This window comes from Natator depressus, chromosome 4 (genome assembly GCF_965152275.1).
Source record: "Natator depressus isolate rNatDep1 chromosome 4, rNatDep2.hap1, whole genome shotgun sequence".
Taxonomy (NCBI): domain Eukaryota; kingdom Metazoa; phylum Chordata; order Testudines; family Cheloniidae; genus Natator; species Natator depressus.
In genome coordinates, this window is record NC_134237.1 from 111,104,862 (window position 1) to 111,122,787 (window position 17,926).

At 40.9% G+C, this 17,926-nt stretch overlaps 1 protein-coding gene across 6 annotated transcripts in view; it reads left to right on the top strand.

Annotated features, from left to right (window-relative positions):
- Positions 1-17,926, top strand: part of PROM1 (prominin 1) — a 95,446-nt gene that overhangs the window by 38,231 nt on the left and 39,289 nt on the right. For 4 of the 6 annotated variants that reach the window (XM_074951648.1, XM_074951649.1, XM_074951651.1 and 1 more), the window contains exons 4-7: positions 1,387-1,413; positions 3,787-3,992; positions 9,579-9,699; positions 12,375-12,438. In XM_074951648.1, the coding sequence (XP_074807749.1) occupies positions 1,387-1,413; positions 3,787-3,992; positions 9,579-9,699; positions 12,375-12,438 (418 nt within the window). The remainder of the gene's footprint in view (positions 1-1,386; positions 1,414-3,786; positions 3,993-9,578; positions 9,700-12,374; positions 12,439-17,926) is intronic. The other 2 variants (XM_074951650.1, XM_074951653.1) reach the window with 1 other exon arrangement.

A 17,926-nucleotide genomic window follows, 5' to 3' on the forward strand; every position in this document is an offset into this window, starting at 1 on the left:
TTATTTTTGAGTGCAGTTACGTAACAAAAAAAATCTACGTTTGTAAGCTGCACTTCTGTGAGAGATTGCACAACAGTACTTGTATGAGGTGAATTGAAATATACTATTTCTTATCACTTTTACAGTGCAAATATTGTAATCAAAATAATATAAAGTGAGCACTGTACACTTTGTATTCTGCATTGTAATTGAAATATATTTGAAAATGCAGAAAAACATCCAAAAATATTTTAATAAATTTCAGTTGGTATTCTATTGTTTAACAGTGCGATTAAAATGGCTATTACAATTAATCGACAGCCCTAGCAGGGACTTGAACTTGGGTCTCCCACATCGCCGGTGTGCGTCCTAAACGCTCATCTGTTGCTTATTCTGGGGTAGGTGTCTGTCTCAACCTGAGAAGCCTCCCATCAAATCTGGACAGCTCTATAAAGTTTCTGTTTTGATGAATTGGCATTTCTGATGCAAAAACGTTTAAGTATAGTGTCAGGAATTTTTCAAGTCTTTGGGTGGTTTGGAAATGTTTTCTTTTCAGTGAGTTCTGCCCTTTCAGTATAGCAACACACAACTGCTGGGTTGCTCTTATTTTCTAACTTACCAGGAAAAGAGGAAACCCCTATTGGGTATGAATTGCCACATGAAGATGCAGAAAAACAACTATCTTTAAGAAATTCTTTGTTTTAATCTGTGCATAAGTTCTGAGAACAAGAGGGAAGAAAGTAGCTTCTTAAACTCCAGTGACTGAATTCTCCCCTCCCCCCCCACCCGTTTTCTCAAAAGGCAAATGGGGTAGCAGAAACGCTTATGACCCTGTTGAATTAGATTTCTCCCTTCTGTCCCGTCCCCCCTTGTAGGCTTTAAGTTTCCGACAGACTTTTAAAGTGCAGATGAACTTTCTGTATAATGTGCCAAGGCACGAAAACTGCTATTGGAATTGCTTCTCCTAATGCCAAAACAATTTGTAACTTCAAAAAGCAAAAGTATAGTGGAACAGCTCTGACAGCTGGAATTCTTTGGGAAACCGCGCACTAATACAATATCTGACCCTCCTCTTCTCTGAAATGTCTTGGGGAAATATAACTGATGGTCCATACAAAAATAACTGGTCTGTTTTCATTTTAAGGTTGAGTGCTATTTATGGTGGATAAAGAAATCCTGAATCCTTTTAACTTACCAAGGCAATCAGAAATCCTCTACTACATAATATATTTGGCTTAATTATTTACTGCTTCTCTGCAATTTTTTTAGTTCAATGGCTTTTATTTTTTTATTTTGGGTATTTTTAATTGTTTCAGTTATGGTTAATTATTAATTACTCACATGATTTGGTTTTGTGCATGCTGCCTGTGCATTATACACATTCTCCATCTGCTTTGACTTCCACAGCCAGAAAATGTTGTCCTGACTCTTCAGGTAATAATGCCTTCCATTGTATCTGGTAGATGTGCTCTGTGTCTTGCGCTTTTTTTTTTTTTTTTTCTTTTCTCAAAACTAGCAGGGACTATATTCGCTACTCCTGTCAAAACATGCATTACTATTTTTGATGTCATTCTAAATGGAGATGTTTTTTCATTTAAGCCACTTTTGATTTGGTTACGTTCCAGATTGTTCAGGTAACTTACTAAAACATATTTCTATTCATTTTTAGTTACTTTGTAATCTTTTCTGATTTTCTTTTTAACAAACTTTGGCTAAGTATTTGACTTGTAAAATCCAACCAAAATTATCTTGTTCTTATTCACAGAGCAGTTCTAAACCATCACTAGTCTCCTAGGGTTTATTCTAGGATTGGCAATAAGGTCAGCGATTACAACCGTGTTAATGATGGTGGATTACTATTGACACTGCATGTGAAGCAATTTTTATTCCCCAAGGACTGGTGGGATTGGAAGCAGATTTAGTATGATTAGAAGTGAAGTATGATAATTGATGGGTAGTGAGAAATTATGACTTGTAACTTGTGTTCGGTGACAATACAAAATCTATTCCATCTTGTTCCTGCCAAGATACTACTGCTTTACAGACTATATACAAGAGATACAGGATGAGTCAAAGTAGTAAGTGTAATAATTATAGTACCCTTAAAGTTAACACAGACTTTTCCAAGTGACTTTAATAGCCTTTGAGGACAGAGCTTCTCAGCCCATGGGTCAGGACCCAATTTTGGGTTGCCAGAATGTTTCAAAGGTCGTGTGGCAGTTCCTGTGGCTCCTGTCTCACAGGTCTGGCTGGGCTCGCCTCCCTGCTCCAGGCACTGCAAACTCTGGGGTCCCAGCACCACTCAAGTTTGGCCCAGCCGTCATGATAACGGCAGTCCGGGTAGCCCAAATCTGAGTGAGTGGCACTACAACTCCATGAGCCATGTCACAACTCCACTCTCACAAATTTGGTTCCGTCAGGGGGGGCGGGGCCAAACCTGAGTGGAGCTGCAACCCTGGAGGTTGCAATGCCCGAAACGGAGAGCCAAGCCCAGCTAGCCCCACAGCACGGGAGCTGCTACTGAGAGGTGAGTGCTAGGCGGGACTCAAGACCCCAGGAGGCAGCACCCAACCAAACCACCCCAGGGCCTTCACCCCCAAACTATTTACTGGGTCGTCACAGGCCATAAACATTTACAACTGGATCCTGAGCCCAGAAAGGTTGAGAACCACTGTTTAGAGTATGTCTACACAACATAGAAAACCCTGTGGCTAGCCTCCCTGGGAGGATCCCAGAGCTGGGCTCCAGCCTGAGTCCGGTAGTCTCCACAACAACGGAACAGCCCCACAGCCCGAGTTGGCTGGCATGGGCCAGTTGCAGATTTTTCTTTGCTTTGTAGACATACCCTTATCAGGAGGTTTGCAAAGGCACCAAGGACAGTTAAGCGTCCACCTCACTGATTAAAAGGGAGTTGGGTTCCCAGCTGCCTTTTGTGCCTTTGAAAAATCTTTCCTTTAGTTGCTGTTAGTTTGTTTGTTGCCAACTGAGCATAGCAATGTAGATGATCAAGAGTCTCTGCCCTACAGAGCTTAAAATCCATCCCTTGATGTTTTTTTCTTTCAGCTATTTTTACATTTTGTTTTGAAGAGAGTACAGTCCTTCATTTAATATTTCTCTTCAGTTTTCATAATCAGGCCTTCTACTCATAACCGAAATCTGTTTTTTTTAAGAACAAAAACAAACCATTTCCCACCATAGTACAGTATGTTGGTATATTTAGGGTTGCTGGTAGTCTCAAATAGTTTTTTGGAACAGCTATGAGAGATGGATGAAATTGTGGGCCTGCTAATCAAATGTGCCCATTTTTAATCCATTAAAATGCAAGTTGCATCAATATCACGAGCTTGTTTACTTGTTAAATATGCTGCTTAAACCGCTTCTTGATAGGTTAGTTGTCAACATTTACAATGTTTTTATCTGTTTGGGATAGAAATGTTGTTAGATCTGTATTGATGACTTAGAAAACATTGAGTCCAATGACTACAGTAACTAGTAAAAAGAAAAGGAGTACTTGCGGCACCTTAGAGACTAACCAACTTATTTGAGCACAAGCTTTCGTGAGCCACAGCTCACTTCATCGGCTGCTGTAGCTCACGAAAGCTTATGCTCCAATAAATTGGTTAGTCTCTAAGGTGCCACAAGTACTCCTTTTCTTTTTGCAAATGCAGACTAACATGGCTGCTACTCTGAAACCTACAGTAACTAGTGGATCTTGTAGCTTTAATTTCGTTTTTAAGCAGGGGCTGTATCTGAATTTCAACAACTATATAAGATCTGCTGTTACAGTTATTTTTGTCTGAATTGCAGGCAATCTACTATGAAATCGGCTTTATAGTGTCTGCTGCTTTGGGATTGCTATTTGTTCTGTTACTGCCTCTTGTGGGACTGTGCTTCTGTATGTGTCGTTGCTGTGACAACTGTGGTGGGGAAATGCACCAAAGACACAAGAAAAATGCTGACTGTCGGAGAGGCTGCTTTGCAACGTTTCTTTTTGTTGCTTCTTTAATTATCAGGCAAGTATAATAAAGAGCACAATGCTCATTTTGCACAGTACTGATCATGCAGTACTGTACAACAAGGAATATTTAGTCTAGTTTATCATCTGTAGAAGCTGAAATGATTTTTATTAGGCTGAAAATAATATGTTCACTTTTGCTCAGAAAAGATATTTTACAACGGCGTTACAGTAGCTCTAATATGGTTAATGTCATGTTAATGAGTGAACCTACCTTTTGAGGGATTATAATGATGTTTCACACCTTAGTTGAATTTGGCATGTGAGACTTTTTCCAGGGAGATGACTTTGTTTTTGTTTTTCAATCAAATTATCCAAATGGCCACTTAAAGTTGGTGATTCATGAACAAAAGATTACCTGTCTTGTGCTCAGAGGCCATCCCATTGAGAAGAATTGTTAGGATGCAACCATTTTAACACATTTTGATAATAGTCCAGTGGTGGTCAGAAGTGATTGTGTGTGTTGTCCCTCAAATTTTCTTAAGTCAAAACCAGAATTTTCTCTACGTCAGCATGCTGGCATATGACTATTCCAGATTCATTCATACATCACTGCTGATAACGATTCTAAAATCAGAAATTGACTGGCAGTGTTCCCCATGAATGAAAATATCTCTGCCCTTCCACTGATACGCAACAATGGTGAGAGTATTAAAACCTTGTTTTAGTAAACTAATCAGAGTTGAGTGGAAAGATTCATGGAAAGTAAAAAAGTGCAAAGTTAAACAAAAAAATAAGTTCAACAGATCATTTTTCTGACAGTATACCACACTTTCCTCAACGAGATGCAAGTGGCTCTGGAGTCTTTTTATGTCCATAAATATGCCTTTATTCAGCTTAATAAGTTTCAGACTAGTCTCTTCTTGTAGACCTGTATTTTCTCAAACAAATGAAATATTTTGTATTTGATTGAAAATGGGGGAGAAAATGTTCTAAAGCCAGGAGTACGTCTGGCTACATTTCTGTTGGAGTGGGGTGTTCACACAAAACACCTTTCAAGATCCATGGATCCTATACATGCCAATCACAACATGTAGTATATTTCATCCAGTGCACTAAGTGCCCCACTAACAACTATGTGGGTGAACCCAGACCATCGCTATGGTCTCGAATGAACTGTCACAGGAAAATGATGAGACAGAAACACCCTGTCACCTTTGGGTGACCACTTTTCACAAAGCAATAACTCTGTCTGACCTATTAGTTCTCATTCTCAAAGGAAACATGCACAACACTTTCAAAAGACGAGCCTGGGAGGTTAAATTCATTACTCTGCAAGAAACTAAAACTCGTGGACTGAACAGAGATACTGTATGGGATGGGATTTTATGGCTTATTACAACAATCTGTAACCCAGTAACCTCCTCTCTTTGTCCTATGACTGCAGAGGTGTAAACAGGCCACTCTCCAATGAATGGTCCCTTGCAGTTTATGCTAACTAATTTATGCTAAGCAATCTGTTCCACCTTGGATTTTGTTGTCATGCTAGAAGTACCTTTTCCAGACCTGAAGAAGAGCTCTGTGTGGCTCTAAAGCTTCTCTCCCCAACAGAAGTTGGTCCAATAAAATATTTTACTTCACCCTCCTTGTGTGTCTGGCTCCATTTCTGGCAGCTGGGAGTTTGGATACATGGATATTGTGGTTATAGAGCAGGAGCTATTGTTAATGAGCACAGATATACCATTTGAATGTGAGCATATTTTATATTGGTTGAACTGAGATGTATACAACTTATGTATCACTCCAAAAGGGGTGTGCTCCTACTCAAATGTTTACTGTTCTCTTTGGGACAAAGATTTTATATTTTATTTATCCCAAAGTCATCAGCAAGCTGGGACATTCGCTCACATGCATGCACTGCAGAATAAATGTCACTTCCTTAATCGCTTTGCAATGTATCAGAGAGGTTAGCTGGGTGCGTGTGTGTGGGTTTTTTGTTTTTTTTTTAAATGCTTATTATAATAAAATTAATCCTGTTTACAGAAAATGTCTTTCCTTTTTTGGTGGGAAAACCACATGATGAGTTTTTGATCCTTCCATGTTGCGAGTCCTGTAAATAAATTTTGGCTATTCAGAAATGTAGATCCTAAAGTATGTAGGTTATATCTGTTATGTGGACAAGTGCCTTATTCAAGTATCAAGGAAGGACTTCTGCCTTCATGTAATTGGTAATGCAGATAGTTCAGCACCTGGGAGTCCACATGAATCCGAAGAATTGACAAATGGGTTCAAAAAGAAAACTCTGACCCAACATTTTATTTCTGTATGAATGGGGAGAACTTTTCCCTTAGTACTTTTCCTTTAAATCTGTTTAATATTAATTTTCTGTGACTTGAACCTTTTGCAAGTAAAATACTAGGGAAAGTTTTTGCTTTTTTCACCAACTGGATTGATGCTGTTTACATCCATTTATGAAATCTCACAAACTGAAACTGAAATACCTGACTTTCAGGGAGACTAGTTAAACAGATATACACCACTGCCGTCTGTTATGGGAAAGGCAAGTCTTGTGTCATCTCTTTTCCTTTTCTCTCTTCTTTTATTTGGTGATTTTTCAAGGCTCATTAGGTAATAAGTAGAGTTTTTCCCTTTTGTGTTGTGTATCTGTTTAGAACAGGTGAATGTTTGAGTGCACAGTTTGTTTAAAGATTCGCGTCTCTCCCGCACCCTCCTCTCAGAAAGCTAAAGAGCAAAAGATCACATTCAAATTTACAGAGTACCTTTTTTTGTTGGGTTGCAATTGCTGACCTCTTTGCTTTGTAAAAAGAATACTCTAAGGATATAAAAACAATCCCTTCCAAAGAACAAAGATGTCATTGTAAACTCAGTTATGTGAGTTACACACTAATATTGTACTTTACATTTGAATGTCAGTTATGAGACGTTTTTTCTTTTTCAGTTGGTCAAAAGAAAGCAGCTAATCAGTTTTCTTTCACTGGGAAAATAATATTCAGAATCATTGTTTCTTTCACATCTACAAGGAGAACAATGTATACATTTGCCAGAAATGCAGCTGGCCTATTTTGAATGGTCACCTTTTAAAGATGCTTAATTGATCTGATTTTATATATATATATATATATATATATATATATATATAATCAGATCAGTTTAAATTGTTTGGTGGAGACGCACGTCTCTGCTTGAGTGGTGATTGATGTGACTAGCAAGGATTTTCAGGGAGTGGTGGGCTACAAATGGCATTGACCCATGACCTTTAAGTTAGTAAAGACAAGCGAGGTAATGCTGGTGCCACTGTTGCTAACCCATGCTGCCATATCTTCATTACTATTGTCGCCAGCGTTAGCTAGGTCAAAGCTAGTATGGTTATGCCTAATCACGCTACAATTACACCTTCATTTTCAATGCAAACAGCCCTCAGTTACCATCAACGGCTCTCTTTGAGAAGGCTGGACACTAGTATCTTTTAAGGAAGCAATTGTTAAACCTTTGATTAAGAAATTATCTCTTGATGTTTGAACTCTCCAGTTGTCATCCTGTCCCAAATCCTTCTTTCTGCAAGGTGAAGGTTAGTGATGCAATTCTAATAGAAAACAATTCTAACAGAACAACTCTAGCAGCATCTAGAGTATTTATGTACATCTTGTGGTACAGTAATAAACAACATCTCCAAAATGACCTCTTCTCTCTGCCCATGCGGCTAAGATTCTTGTCCATTACTACTTTTTTCTTACTTTCAAAGCCCTTCCCACTATATCCCTGCTCTGTTACCTTTATTGCGAGGTTCGCTCCTCTCTTCACTCTGCCAACAACGCCTGCCTTGATTATCTGATTCTTCATGTCTCTGACAAGCAACTCTCATACTTTGTCCCTTGCCACCCCTTATATATGGGAAAAACCTCTTAGTTAAAATATAAAAAACTGCTGTCCTATACTGTGTCTCCTCAAAACTGAACTCAAATGTAACAAATACAGAAAATTGGAACATGATAATGGCTAATTGGGTGGCAAGTTGTGCTCCTGATTTGCTAAGAATTGTGCATGTCTTATTGATTGTTACCCTTCCACCCCACCAGATGTGCTGGTCTCCTCCACCTGTTAAATCATGTCTTCCCTAGATTGTGAATTCTGGAGTCAGAACAGTTATTTACCATGCAGCTAACACAATAGGGCGCTCAACATGGCTGGCTTGTAGGCACTACGGTAAAATAAACCATTAATAATATGAAGTGCTCAGGTCTCTTTGACCCCAGTTGTAGATTTTGATGTAGTACAGAGCCATTTGTGTTAGTGATCTCCTAGCATGATGATCCCATTAGATGGTGCTCTTTGCATCTGTCAGCTCCCTTTGATATTGCTAGCCTCAAACTGGTTTACTACAATGCAAACTGCATGAAGTTACACCTTAACACCATCCAGAAATTGCAGGTAGTGAAGGCAACTACCTGCCTTCTTAAGCAACATTCCCAAAAGAGGGGCATGTTACACCCATGGTCTGATCTGCCACCAGGTGATGTCCGTCTGAAATTTGAGGTTTTAATTTTTAACCTGCAAAGTGGATTTCTTCTCTGCCTACCATAGAGACAGTCTCTCTTGACTCCACTGTTGCATTCCCACCTGAGCTTCAGAGTGCGGCTCTTAGCCTACAAGAGCAGAGATCTATATGTAAAAGGAGCGGAACAGGGTTTCAGTAACTACAGGGATTTTTTAAGAAGTGTCTCACTTTGGCAACTGATAAACATAGTTCCATGTGGAAAGAAAGTGAACAAAGAATGAAATATTTTATAGTCTAAGATAACTCTCTCAAGCTTGTCATGGGCTTTTAGTTACCATATTTTACTGTATATACAGATCTATTCTGTTGAAGATAGAATTGTGTAATCATAATGGCCAAACTGGGAAAATAATCACCAAATGCACTGATTGAAACTCCCATCTGCCTACCATCTTTCATGTTGTTAATTTGTTTTATATATTTCTCCCTAGGGCCCGAGTTCTGCGAACTCTGTGGGCATCCTTTTAATTTTAAGCATATGAGTAACTCCATTGAAGTTAATTAAACTATGTGCTTTTAAGTACATGTAAATTGTTTGGAAGATTGGGACCATAGTGAAAAAATTAGCAGTGGAAGTAATTCTAATTTAAAACGTGTTTCATGTATGATTCCTTTTAATAATTTATTTTACCAACTGTTTTCTTCTAGATGTGTCAAATTAATGATTACTAGTGAAAAGGAATGTTAGCCTTCATAAATCATAGTTTTTAAAAAATAACCAAGTATGCATAGTATTCGTATCTTGTATAAATTTTGTAAATTTTTGACAACTGCAGTGCTGCAAATATGTCTCGCTATTGTGTGTTCCTTTTGAAGGCTTTTGAGTTAACGTGATTTCTTTATTAAACATGTAGAAAATTAGTGATGTGATATGTCAAATCTTATAGCTAATTCCCTAGTGCCACCTAGTGGTTCAAATAAAATTTATATTAAAAGGAGATACTAATTTGTCTGCAGGGACTTTGTTATCCAGATAAATGTTGATTGCTTTGCTATGTTTTTTGTTCTTAATTGGCAGAATGGGTATTTGTAGAAGTAAAGTAATAACTCTTATCTTTCTATTTATAGTATCGGTGTCCTTTGTGCTTACGCTGCCAACCAACACTTAACAAGTCAAGTCCGGGGAGCAAAGAACCTGGTGCACAGTAATTTTAAAGACCTGAGAATTTTCCTCAATGACACTCCAGGGGTAAAGAGATGTTTTCTTTATATATGTGATTGTATATGTAAGATAAGTATTCTAGAAAATAGTGTTTCTTTCTATTTGGTATTAGTGATGCATGCAACAAACTGTATTTCCTTTATGGGTGCCCATCCATTGCTCTGGTTGCCAATCATATAATATATAATGCACAATACAATAAAAGATAAAGGACTTCTCATATGTTAATAAATATCCACCAGTTATTCTTGTGGACCAGCATTCTTCGAACAAATAAGAGGCTCTGCAGTAATATGATATTCCTTTGCCTTTTTTCTGTTGCTGCACTGTGCATTGCCAAAGAGGTAATTTTTTAAGGGAAATAACCTCCTGTTTTTGGCAATTCTTATAAAAGTATGCATGGGCAACAGTGCCTTACATTCCTTTCCTTTATGCCAATATCCTCTGGAGTGAATGGTAGCCTTCTCTGTTTTTTTGTTGAACACCTTTTATGCTTTCTTTAAATGCATATATTGAGGCATCCCAAATATGAAGTACCGTGTCCTTAAGACTTCACACTTCCTCTTATGTTGCAAAGAGTCCTCCAAATACCTCTCTATATGACTTTCTCCAATGAAAGATGAATTCCTATTAGAGAACTTTATATGATGTTTAATTTGTTAAAAATTGAAAAAACATACTGTTTAAAAATCATGTGGAAAGCAAACAAATATCCCACTTCTTATTGGTAGCTAAAGTTTTGACAGAGCCAGTTCAGACAATACTGTCTCACCTGTGGGCACAGTGACCACCCTCCGCATTGGTTATAATAATCCCACTCTCTCATAGAGTATGAACTGCTTTTCTTTTGACTGAGGGCTTTGCAGTGATAACGTGAGAGTCTGGGAATTCAAGATGTCTCCTCCAACATTGCAGCCTGGGCTGGAGTACACTGTTGTTGTTTGAAGGGAAATCTCTATCCACCACTTCCTTAATTCTTTCCACATCCGGGCATATTATTCTCTTTTGCCTCCAGCACATATGTATGTAAATGCAATGTCGTGGCAGAGCCCTTTGGGGTAGATGTGGTGAAAGAAAGATGAGGTCACATAGTAAACCTTTGGTTTGCAGTATGGAGTGCTTTTCATAAGTCTACAATCGTTTTTGACATTGGTGGTTGTGACCCAGTTATACCAAGAATTCTTCCAACCCCCTCACTCCTTTGCATCAGCCACAGTTGAGTGCTTACTGTAGGAAGTGTCAGAATATAAAATCTATTGTGTTTCCTTCAGCTATCGTGATGTATATATGAAATATCTAAAAAGCTAATGACTCCTAAAAGTCTGTTGCACTAAGTTAAAATAAGTATTAGAGACAGAATGCTCATGAAAACTGCAGAAACTTATCAAAGCCTCAGTTTTATGTATTGTTTTCCAGTTTTTACCTAGGATTATTAGTTTTCTCTGTAGAATTAACTCTAGTGACTATAGATAGATAGAATTTATTCTATTATATGTGACTTTTCTTAATATGTTGCTTTGTTGTGCAAGGTATCTTTACATCATGTGCCTCTAATTAAATCCCAGAAATTCTTGAGACTAATAGGAAGGCTCTTTAGTTTTGTTGACAGTGGTATAGAATCCATTTGATTGTAAACTGCAGACAGTACTTCAGAAGTCTAACTTAACACAGCCAATCAGCATTAAGTGCATAATGTATAGAGGATTTGATAAAGATGCCAGGTGCTCAGAGCTGTTTTCATAGAAGATTTGCAGACTGTATAAATTTTGCACTGTCAACACCACACTTCAGTGCAGTTGACAGTCTGTCTATTAAGGACATCAACTTATATCCCCTTCCCCTAGGGTATCTATACTTGTTTTCCTAGTCATTCTAAATCCCACTTTGTTTTGTGACGTTGTTTGGGAATTCATAGCAGTTCTGCTAAGAACTGTTTAATTTAGTTTCTTCTACAGACTCTAGAGCCTAGAAAACTATGGTATATTGATAAGAGAGGCAAAAACATAATCTCAGGCAGGCACAAAATGTTTCATATGCTGCATTTGTTGATTTTGGACATATAATCACTGCTGCTTTTGTGACATATGGGATTTACTACACTGAATACTTGAAGATGCAAGCCAAATAGAAATACAAACCAAACAAAAACTGATTAACAAAAGACCTCATCGTCATAATAATGCTGCTGTCTGGGACAGTGCAGAGCCCAAACTGTCACTGGACAGAACAATGGTATTGGTAAAGGGCAGTCTGCAATTGGAAAAGGACAGCCACCTCCCTTCCCACGGCCAGCAATGGAAGCGCCTGCAAGCTGCTTAGCATGTTAAGGGCAAAGGAATAAAAAATGGTGAAGCAGTTCAGACACTTTCTGTATATATCTCAGTGAAGGAGGGACTAAACATTGTTAGATGACCAGAGGGATAGAACTAGCATGAAACAGAGAGACACAAGACCCTAGTCATACTAAATCACTTGAAGGAATCCTCATGAAGCAGCAATTGCTGCTATTAATGATCACTGGGGTTTAAATCTGCTCCCTAGGAGACTTCTCAATTAAGCATCTCACGATTAAAGAGAATTGTATTGTACGTTGTTGAAAGTATTAATGATGGAGTTCAAGAGTTTTGGGGGTTTGCAGCAAAATATGCATGTGTGGGGTGGTTACTGTTTCTTTACTAAAAATATTTTTTTAAAACTTTTAGCAAATTGACTACTTGGTGAGCCAATACAACACTACCAAGAACAAAGCACTCTCTGACCTTAATAGTAAGCAATAAAACTTTTTTTTCTTAGCTATATCTGTGTTATGTTATATGTGTATTCACGGTAAGTTCACTGAAGCGCTTGTGAATGACTTATAACGCAATACGAAAGTCCAGTTGTTATAATCAGAATCCCAAGCAGATCAATAAAACAAAAATATAATTCTTCATGAAAAATGTCACATGGCAAGATATAAATTTTTCTAAAAAATAAACTCCATTCTTCTTTAAATGACTTTCACTTTAAGTCAAAGACTAATAATTTTTGCCTTTTTGAGTCCAGTAATCACTAGTACTTGGTGGTTTGAGGAAGCATTTCTTAATTTTTAAAGCACAGGACTGGGTGACAAGTGACATGGCTCCTGGCTGCAATTCAGGTTGTGTTTGCGCTTAGTCGAATCAGGTACTGTGTTTCAGTGTTCTTGGCATTCTAATAATACCCACCACATAGACATGTTGAGATGTACATTTATTGATGATGGTAAAACTCTTTCAGATATTTGGCTGGAGCAAGAGAGAATTATTGAGAGCAATTATTTTATAACTAGCACTTGAAAAGCACAGATCATGAAACTTAAAGCAGTTGCTGCGTTTTCCTCTGCAGCACAGTTATAGCACTTGGTGACATTTCTGAAGCTTTTAATGAATGAATAAATAAATACATTTTAAGAAAAAGCCATAATATGGAATTTTTTTCCCCCAAGGCTTTTACTTCAGTGTCTAAAGTTAAAAGGAGCCCAGCTACATATGGATCTTCTCTAGACTAGACTAAACGGTGTGGTGTTAGCACCCTTTAGCAAGCAAGTTTTAAAAATCTGTTTAGATAAGACAGTATATACTTTACTCTAACACGCTATAGCACATGTTAGACAGCATGTCTTGTCTATGCTAGGCTTTTAAAACATGTTATCACGTTATTTAACATCACACCTTTAAAATCCTAGTTTAGACAGAGCCACAGAATGCACAACTGGTCTCAGAGAAAGGGTGGCCATGCACAAGACGAGTGGGCATTTGGAGGGTAATTTAAAATAGTCATCTGCATGTTCAGCATTCATTTATGGCTTTCCATGCTCTTGAAGTTACAGAGACTAAACTGAGTATTTATCTACCTCCATAGAATCATAGAATATCAGGGTTGGAAGGGACCTCAGGAGGTCATCTAGTCCAACCCCCTGCTCAAAGCAGGATCAGGACCAGGACCAGTCCCCAACTAAATCATCCCAGCCAGGGCTTTGTCAAGCCTGACCTTAAAAACTTCTTAGGAAGGAGATTCCACCACCTCCCTAGGTAACACATTCCAGTGTTTCACTACCCTCCTAGTGAGAGAGTTTTTCCTAATATCCAACCTAAACCTCCCCCACTGCAACTTGAGACCATTACTCCTTGTTCTGTCATCTGCTACCACTGAGAACAGTCTAGATCCATCCTCTTTGGAACCCCCTTTCAGGTAGTTGAAAGCAGCTATCAAATCCCCCCTCATTCTTCTCTTCTGCAGACTAAACAATCCCAGTTCCCTCAGCCTCTCCTCATAAGTCATGTGTTCCAGTCCCCTAATCATTTTTGTTGCCCTCCGCTGGACTCTTTCCAGTTTTTCCACATCCTTCTTGTAGTGTGGGGCCCAAAACTGGACACAGTACTCCAGATGAGGCCTCACCAATGTTGAATAGAGGGGAACGATCACGTCCCTTGATCTGCTGGCAATGCCCCTACTTATACATCCCAAAAGGCCATTGGCCTTCTTGGCAACAAGGGCACACTGTTGACTCATATCCAGCTTCTCGTCCACTCTAACCCCTAGGTCCTTTTCTGCAGAACTGCTGCCTAGCCATTCAGTCCCTAGTCTGTAGCGGTGCATTGGATTCTTCCATCCTAAGTGCAGGACTCTGCACTTGTCCTTGTGGAACCTCATCAGATTTCTTTTGGCCCAATCCTCTAATTTGTCTAGGGCCCTCTGTATCCTATCCCTACCCTCCAGCGTATCTACCTCTCCCCCCAGTTTAGTGTCATCTGCAAACTTGCTGAGGGTGCAATCCACACCATCCTCCAGATCATTTATGAAGATATTGAACAAAACCGGCCCGAGAACCGACGTTGGGGCACTCCACTTGATACCGGCTGCCAACTAGACATGGAGCCATTGATCACTACCCGTTGAGCCCAACAATCTAGGCAGCTTTCTATCCACCGTATCGTCCATTCATCCAGCCCATACTTCTTTAACTTACTGGCAAGAATACTGTGGGAGACCATGTCAAAAGCTTTGCTAAAGTCAAGGAACAACATGTCCACTGCTTTCCCCTCATCCACAGAGCCAGTTATCTCGTCATAGAAGGCAATTAGATTAATCAGGCATGACTTGCCCTTGGTGAATCCATGCTGACTGTTCCTGATCACTTTCCTCTCCTCTAAGTGCTTCAGAATTGATTCCTTGAGGACCTGCTGCATGATTTTTCCAGGGACTGAGGTGAGGCTGACTGGCCTGTAGTTCCCAGGATCCTTCCTCTTCCCTTTTTTAAAGATGGGCACTACATTAGCCTTTTTCCAGTCATCTGGGACCTCCCCCGATCGCTGTGAGTTTTCAAAGATCATGGCCAATGGCTCTGCAATCACATCTGCCAACTCCTTTAGCACTCTCGGATGCAGTGCATCCGGCCCCATGGACTTGTGCTCGTCCAGCTTTTCTAAATAGTCCCGAACCACTTCTTTCTCCCCAGAGGGCTGGTCACCTCCTCCCCATGCTGTGCTGCCCAGTGCAGCAGCCTGGGAGCTGACCTTGTTTGTGAAGACAGAGGCAAAAAAAGCATTGACTACATTAGCTTTTTCCACATCTTCTGTCACTAGGTTGCCTCCCTCATTCAGTAAGGGGCCCACACTTTCCTTGACTTTCTTCTTCTTGCTAACATACCTGAAGAAACCCTTCTTGTTACTCTTAACATCTCTTGCTAGCTGCAACTCCAGGTGTGATTTGGCCTTCCTGACTTCACTCCTGCATGCCCGAGCAATATTTTTATCCTCTTCCCTGGTCATTTGTCCAATCTTCCACTTCTTGTAAGCTTCTGCCAGTTTAAGGCCTGAGTCTTTATTTTCAAAGCAGTCTGTGGGACAGGTTCCAGCTCATAAGAGGCCACATCTCCATCTACAAGCCACCAAGAGAGTTGTATTCCTCTAGGGCAGGGGTCGCCAACCTATGACACGCGTGCCGATTTTTAATGGCACGCTGCTGCCTGCCAGGACCCCATTAAAAATCTTGCCCGCCCCGGCCTGCTCTTCTCCGTCCCCCTGCCATGGGGGAAGGGTGAAGAAGCTTGGTCCTGCCGGCTGCTGCTGCAGGGCAGGCGAGCTCCTCTCCCCCGCCTCTTCCCCCAGCATGCTGGTTTCCTGCCCCATCTCCTCTCCCTCTCTGCCACTGATCAGCTTATGACCCTTGCAAGGGATGGGGAGAAGTAGAGCCACAGCGCGCTTGCTGCTCCAGGGAGGAGGTGGAAGAGAGGTGGGGACGGGACCTTGGGCAAGGGGGTGGAAACAGGGCATATCCCCTTCAGCCCCCTGCCTTGAGCCGCTCTGGGCAGGGGGCTGGGAGCACCCCCACACACGCGCCCCTTGCCCTGACTCCAGCACCCTCCACACATACCCAGCCTCCCACACACGCGCCCCTTGCCCTGACTCCAGCACCCTCCACACATACCCAGCCTCCCACACACGCACCCCTTGCCCTGACTCCAGCACCCCCACGCATGCCCGCAGCCCCCCACCCTGATTCTTGCACCCCCCCACATTCCCACCCCAACCTTGAGCACCAAACAGGAGCTCCTGCACCCCCTCCCCCACATTCCCACCTGCACCCATCGCACCAAATGGGAGCTGCCCAGGTAAGCACTTCACACCCAAAGCTCCTGCCCCAACCCTAAGCCCCCTCCCTCATTCTAGCTCCTGGCCAGACCCTGCACCCTAACCCCCAACCTGTTCCTTCACCCCCAGCCCTGTGCTCAGTGCACTCCCACCCTCAGCTCAGTGCAGAGAGAGAGGAAGAGAATGGGCTAGAACCACGGAGAAGGTAGGTTCCCCCTCTACGTGGGCAGGACCGGGATCCCAGACCAGCAGCGTGCTGAGAGGAGCTGGCAGCCGGGACTCTGGCTGGCAGGAGCCAGCGGATAGAACCCCAGACCGGCAGCGGGCTGAGTGGCAGCGGGCCGAGCCACTCAGCCCACTGCCAGTCTGGGGTCCCGGCCGCAGGCCCCGCTCAGCCTGCTGCTGGCCTAGGTGAATGGAACCCCAGGCTGGCAGCAGGCCGAGCGGGCCGGCAGCTTAAAATCAGCATTTTAATTTAATTTTAAATGAAGCTTCTTAAACATTTTGAAAACCTTGTTTACTTTACATACAACAATAGTTTAGTTATATAATATATAGACTTAAAGAGAGAAACCTTCTAAAAAACATTAAAATGTATTACTGGCACGCGAAACCTTAAATTAAAGTGAATAAGTGAAGACTCAGCACACCACTTCTGAAAGGTTGTCGACCCCTGCTCTAGGGCAATAGTGAAAAGCCAGAACAAAGTGTATGGGAGCTGCTGACAAAGCATTTTAAATTAAGTTAAGCTGTGGAATGAAGTTATGGAGGAATTTAGACAAATCCAGAGTTTGACCGCTTTTAGGAAACACTGAAAAACCTTCCTGTTTAATAAAGCCTTTCCACCATAACCAGAATTAACAATGTTGACCACCTTGGATGCTCCCATGCCATAGCCCCCTGACACCGCCTCCCAAACCTGCCCCCAAAAACCTACCCTAAGAGCTTTCTGTGACTTGAAAATGGAGAGAAGCTAGAGACTCCATGAAGTTCACTAGGGACTTCACTGTTGCCAAGTATTCTATGTGGAAGATAGTCAGATACTACAGTGATGGGCAGAAGTGGTAGAATCTCCTTCCTTGGAAGTTTTTAAGGTCAGGCTTGACAAAGCCTTGGCTGGGATGATTTGATTGGGGATTGGTCCTGCTTTGAGCAGGGGGTTGGACTAGATGACCTCCTGAGGTCCCTTCCAACCCTGATATTCTATGATTCTGTGATAAGTCCAAAAATCTAAGATTGATGGAAAATTTAAAGAATCTTTGGGACTGTTTTTTAAGAACACAGCTGGGGCTTTTGGGGAAAAGGAGGGAGAAAGGGATCCAAAGAATCAATTTCCCTATTTCTTGTGCACTATGAAAAATAATTCATAGTAAAGGATTATTGCCCAAAATTCACTGCAAAATGATGGACTTTTTAAAAGTGTGTTCTGAAAAATAAAAAACTAAAGCTAAGGAGCAATGCTTTGATAAAAAAAAGCAATACTGGAGTACGCATTTCTGGTTTCTTGTTGCATTGCTATTGTCTTCACTTTCCCAAGTCAGGCACGAATAAATAGACCTCACTCCCTTTTGATTTATTGTTTAATCCCATAAGTCTTAGAGGTAAGTGCTGCCAAAGAAGGTGTGAGCAGTGAAGTCGTC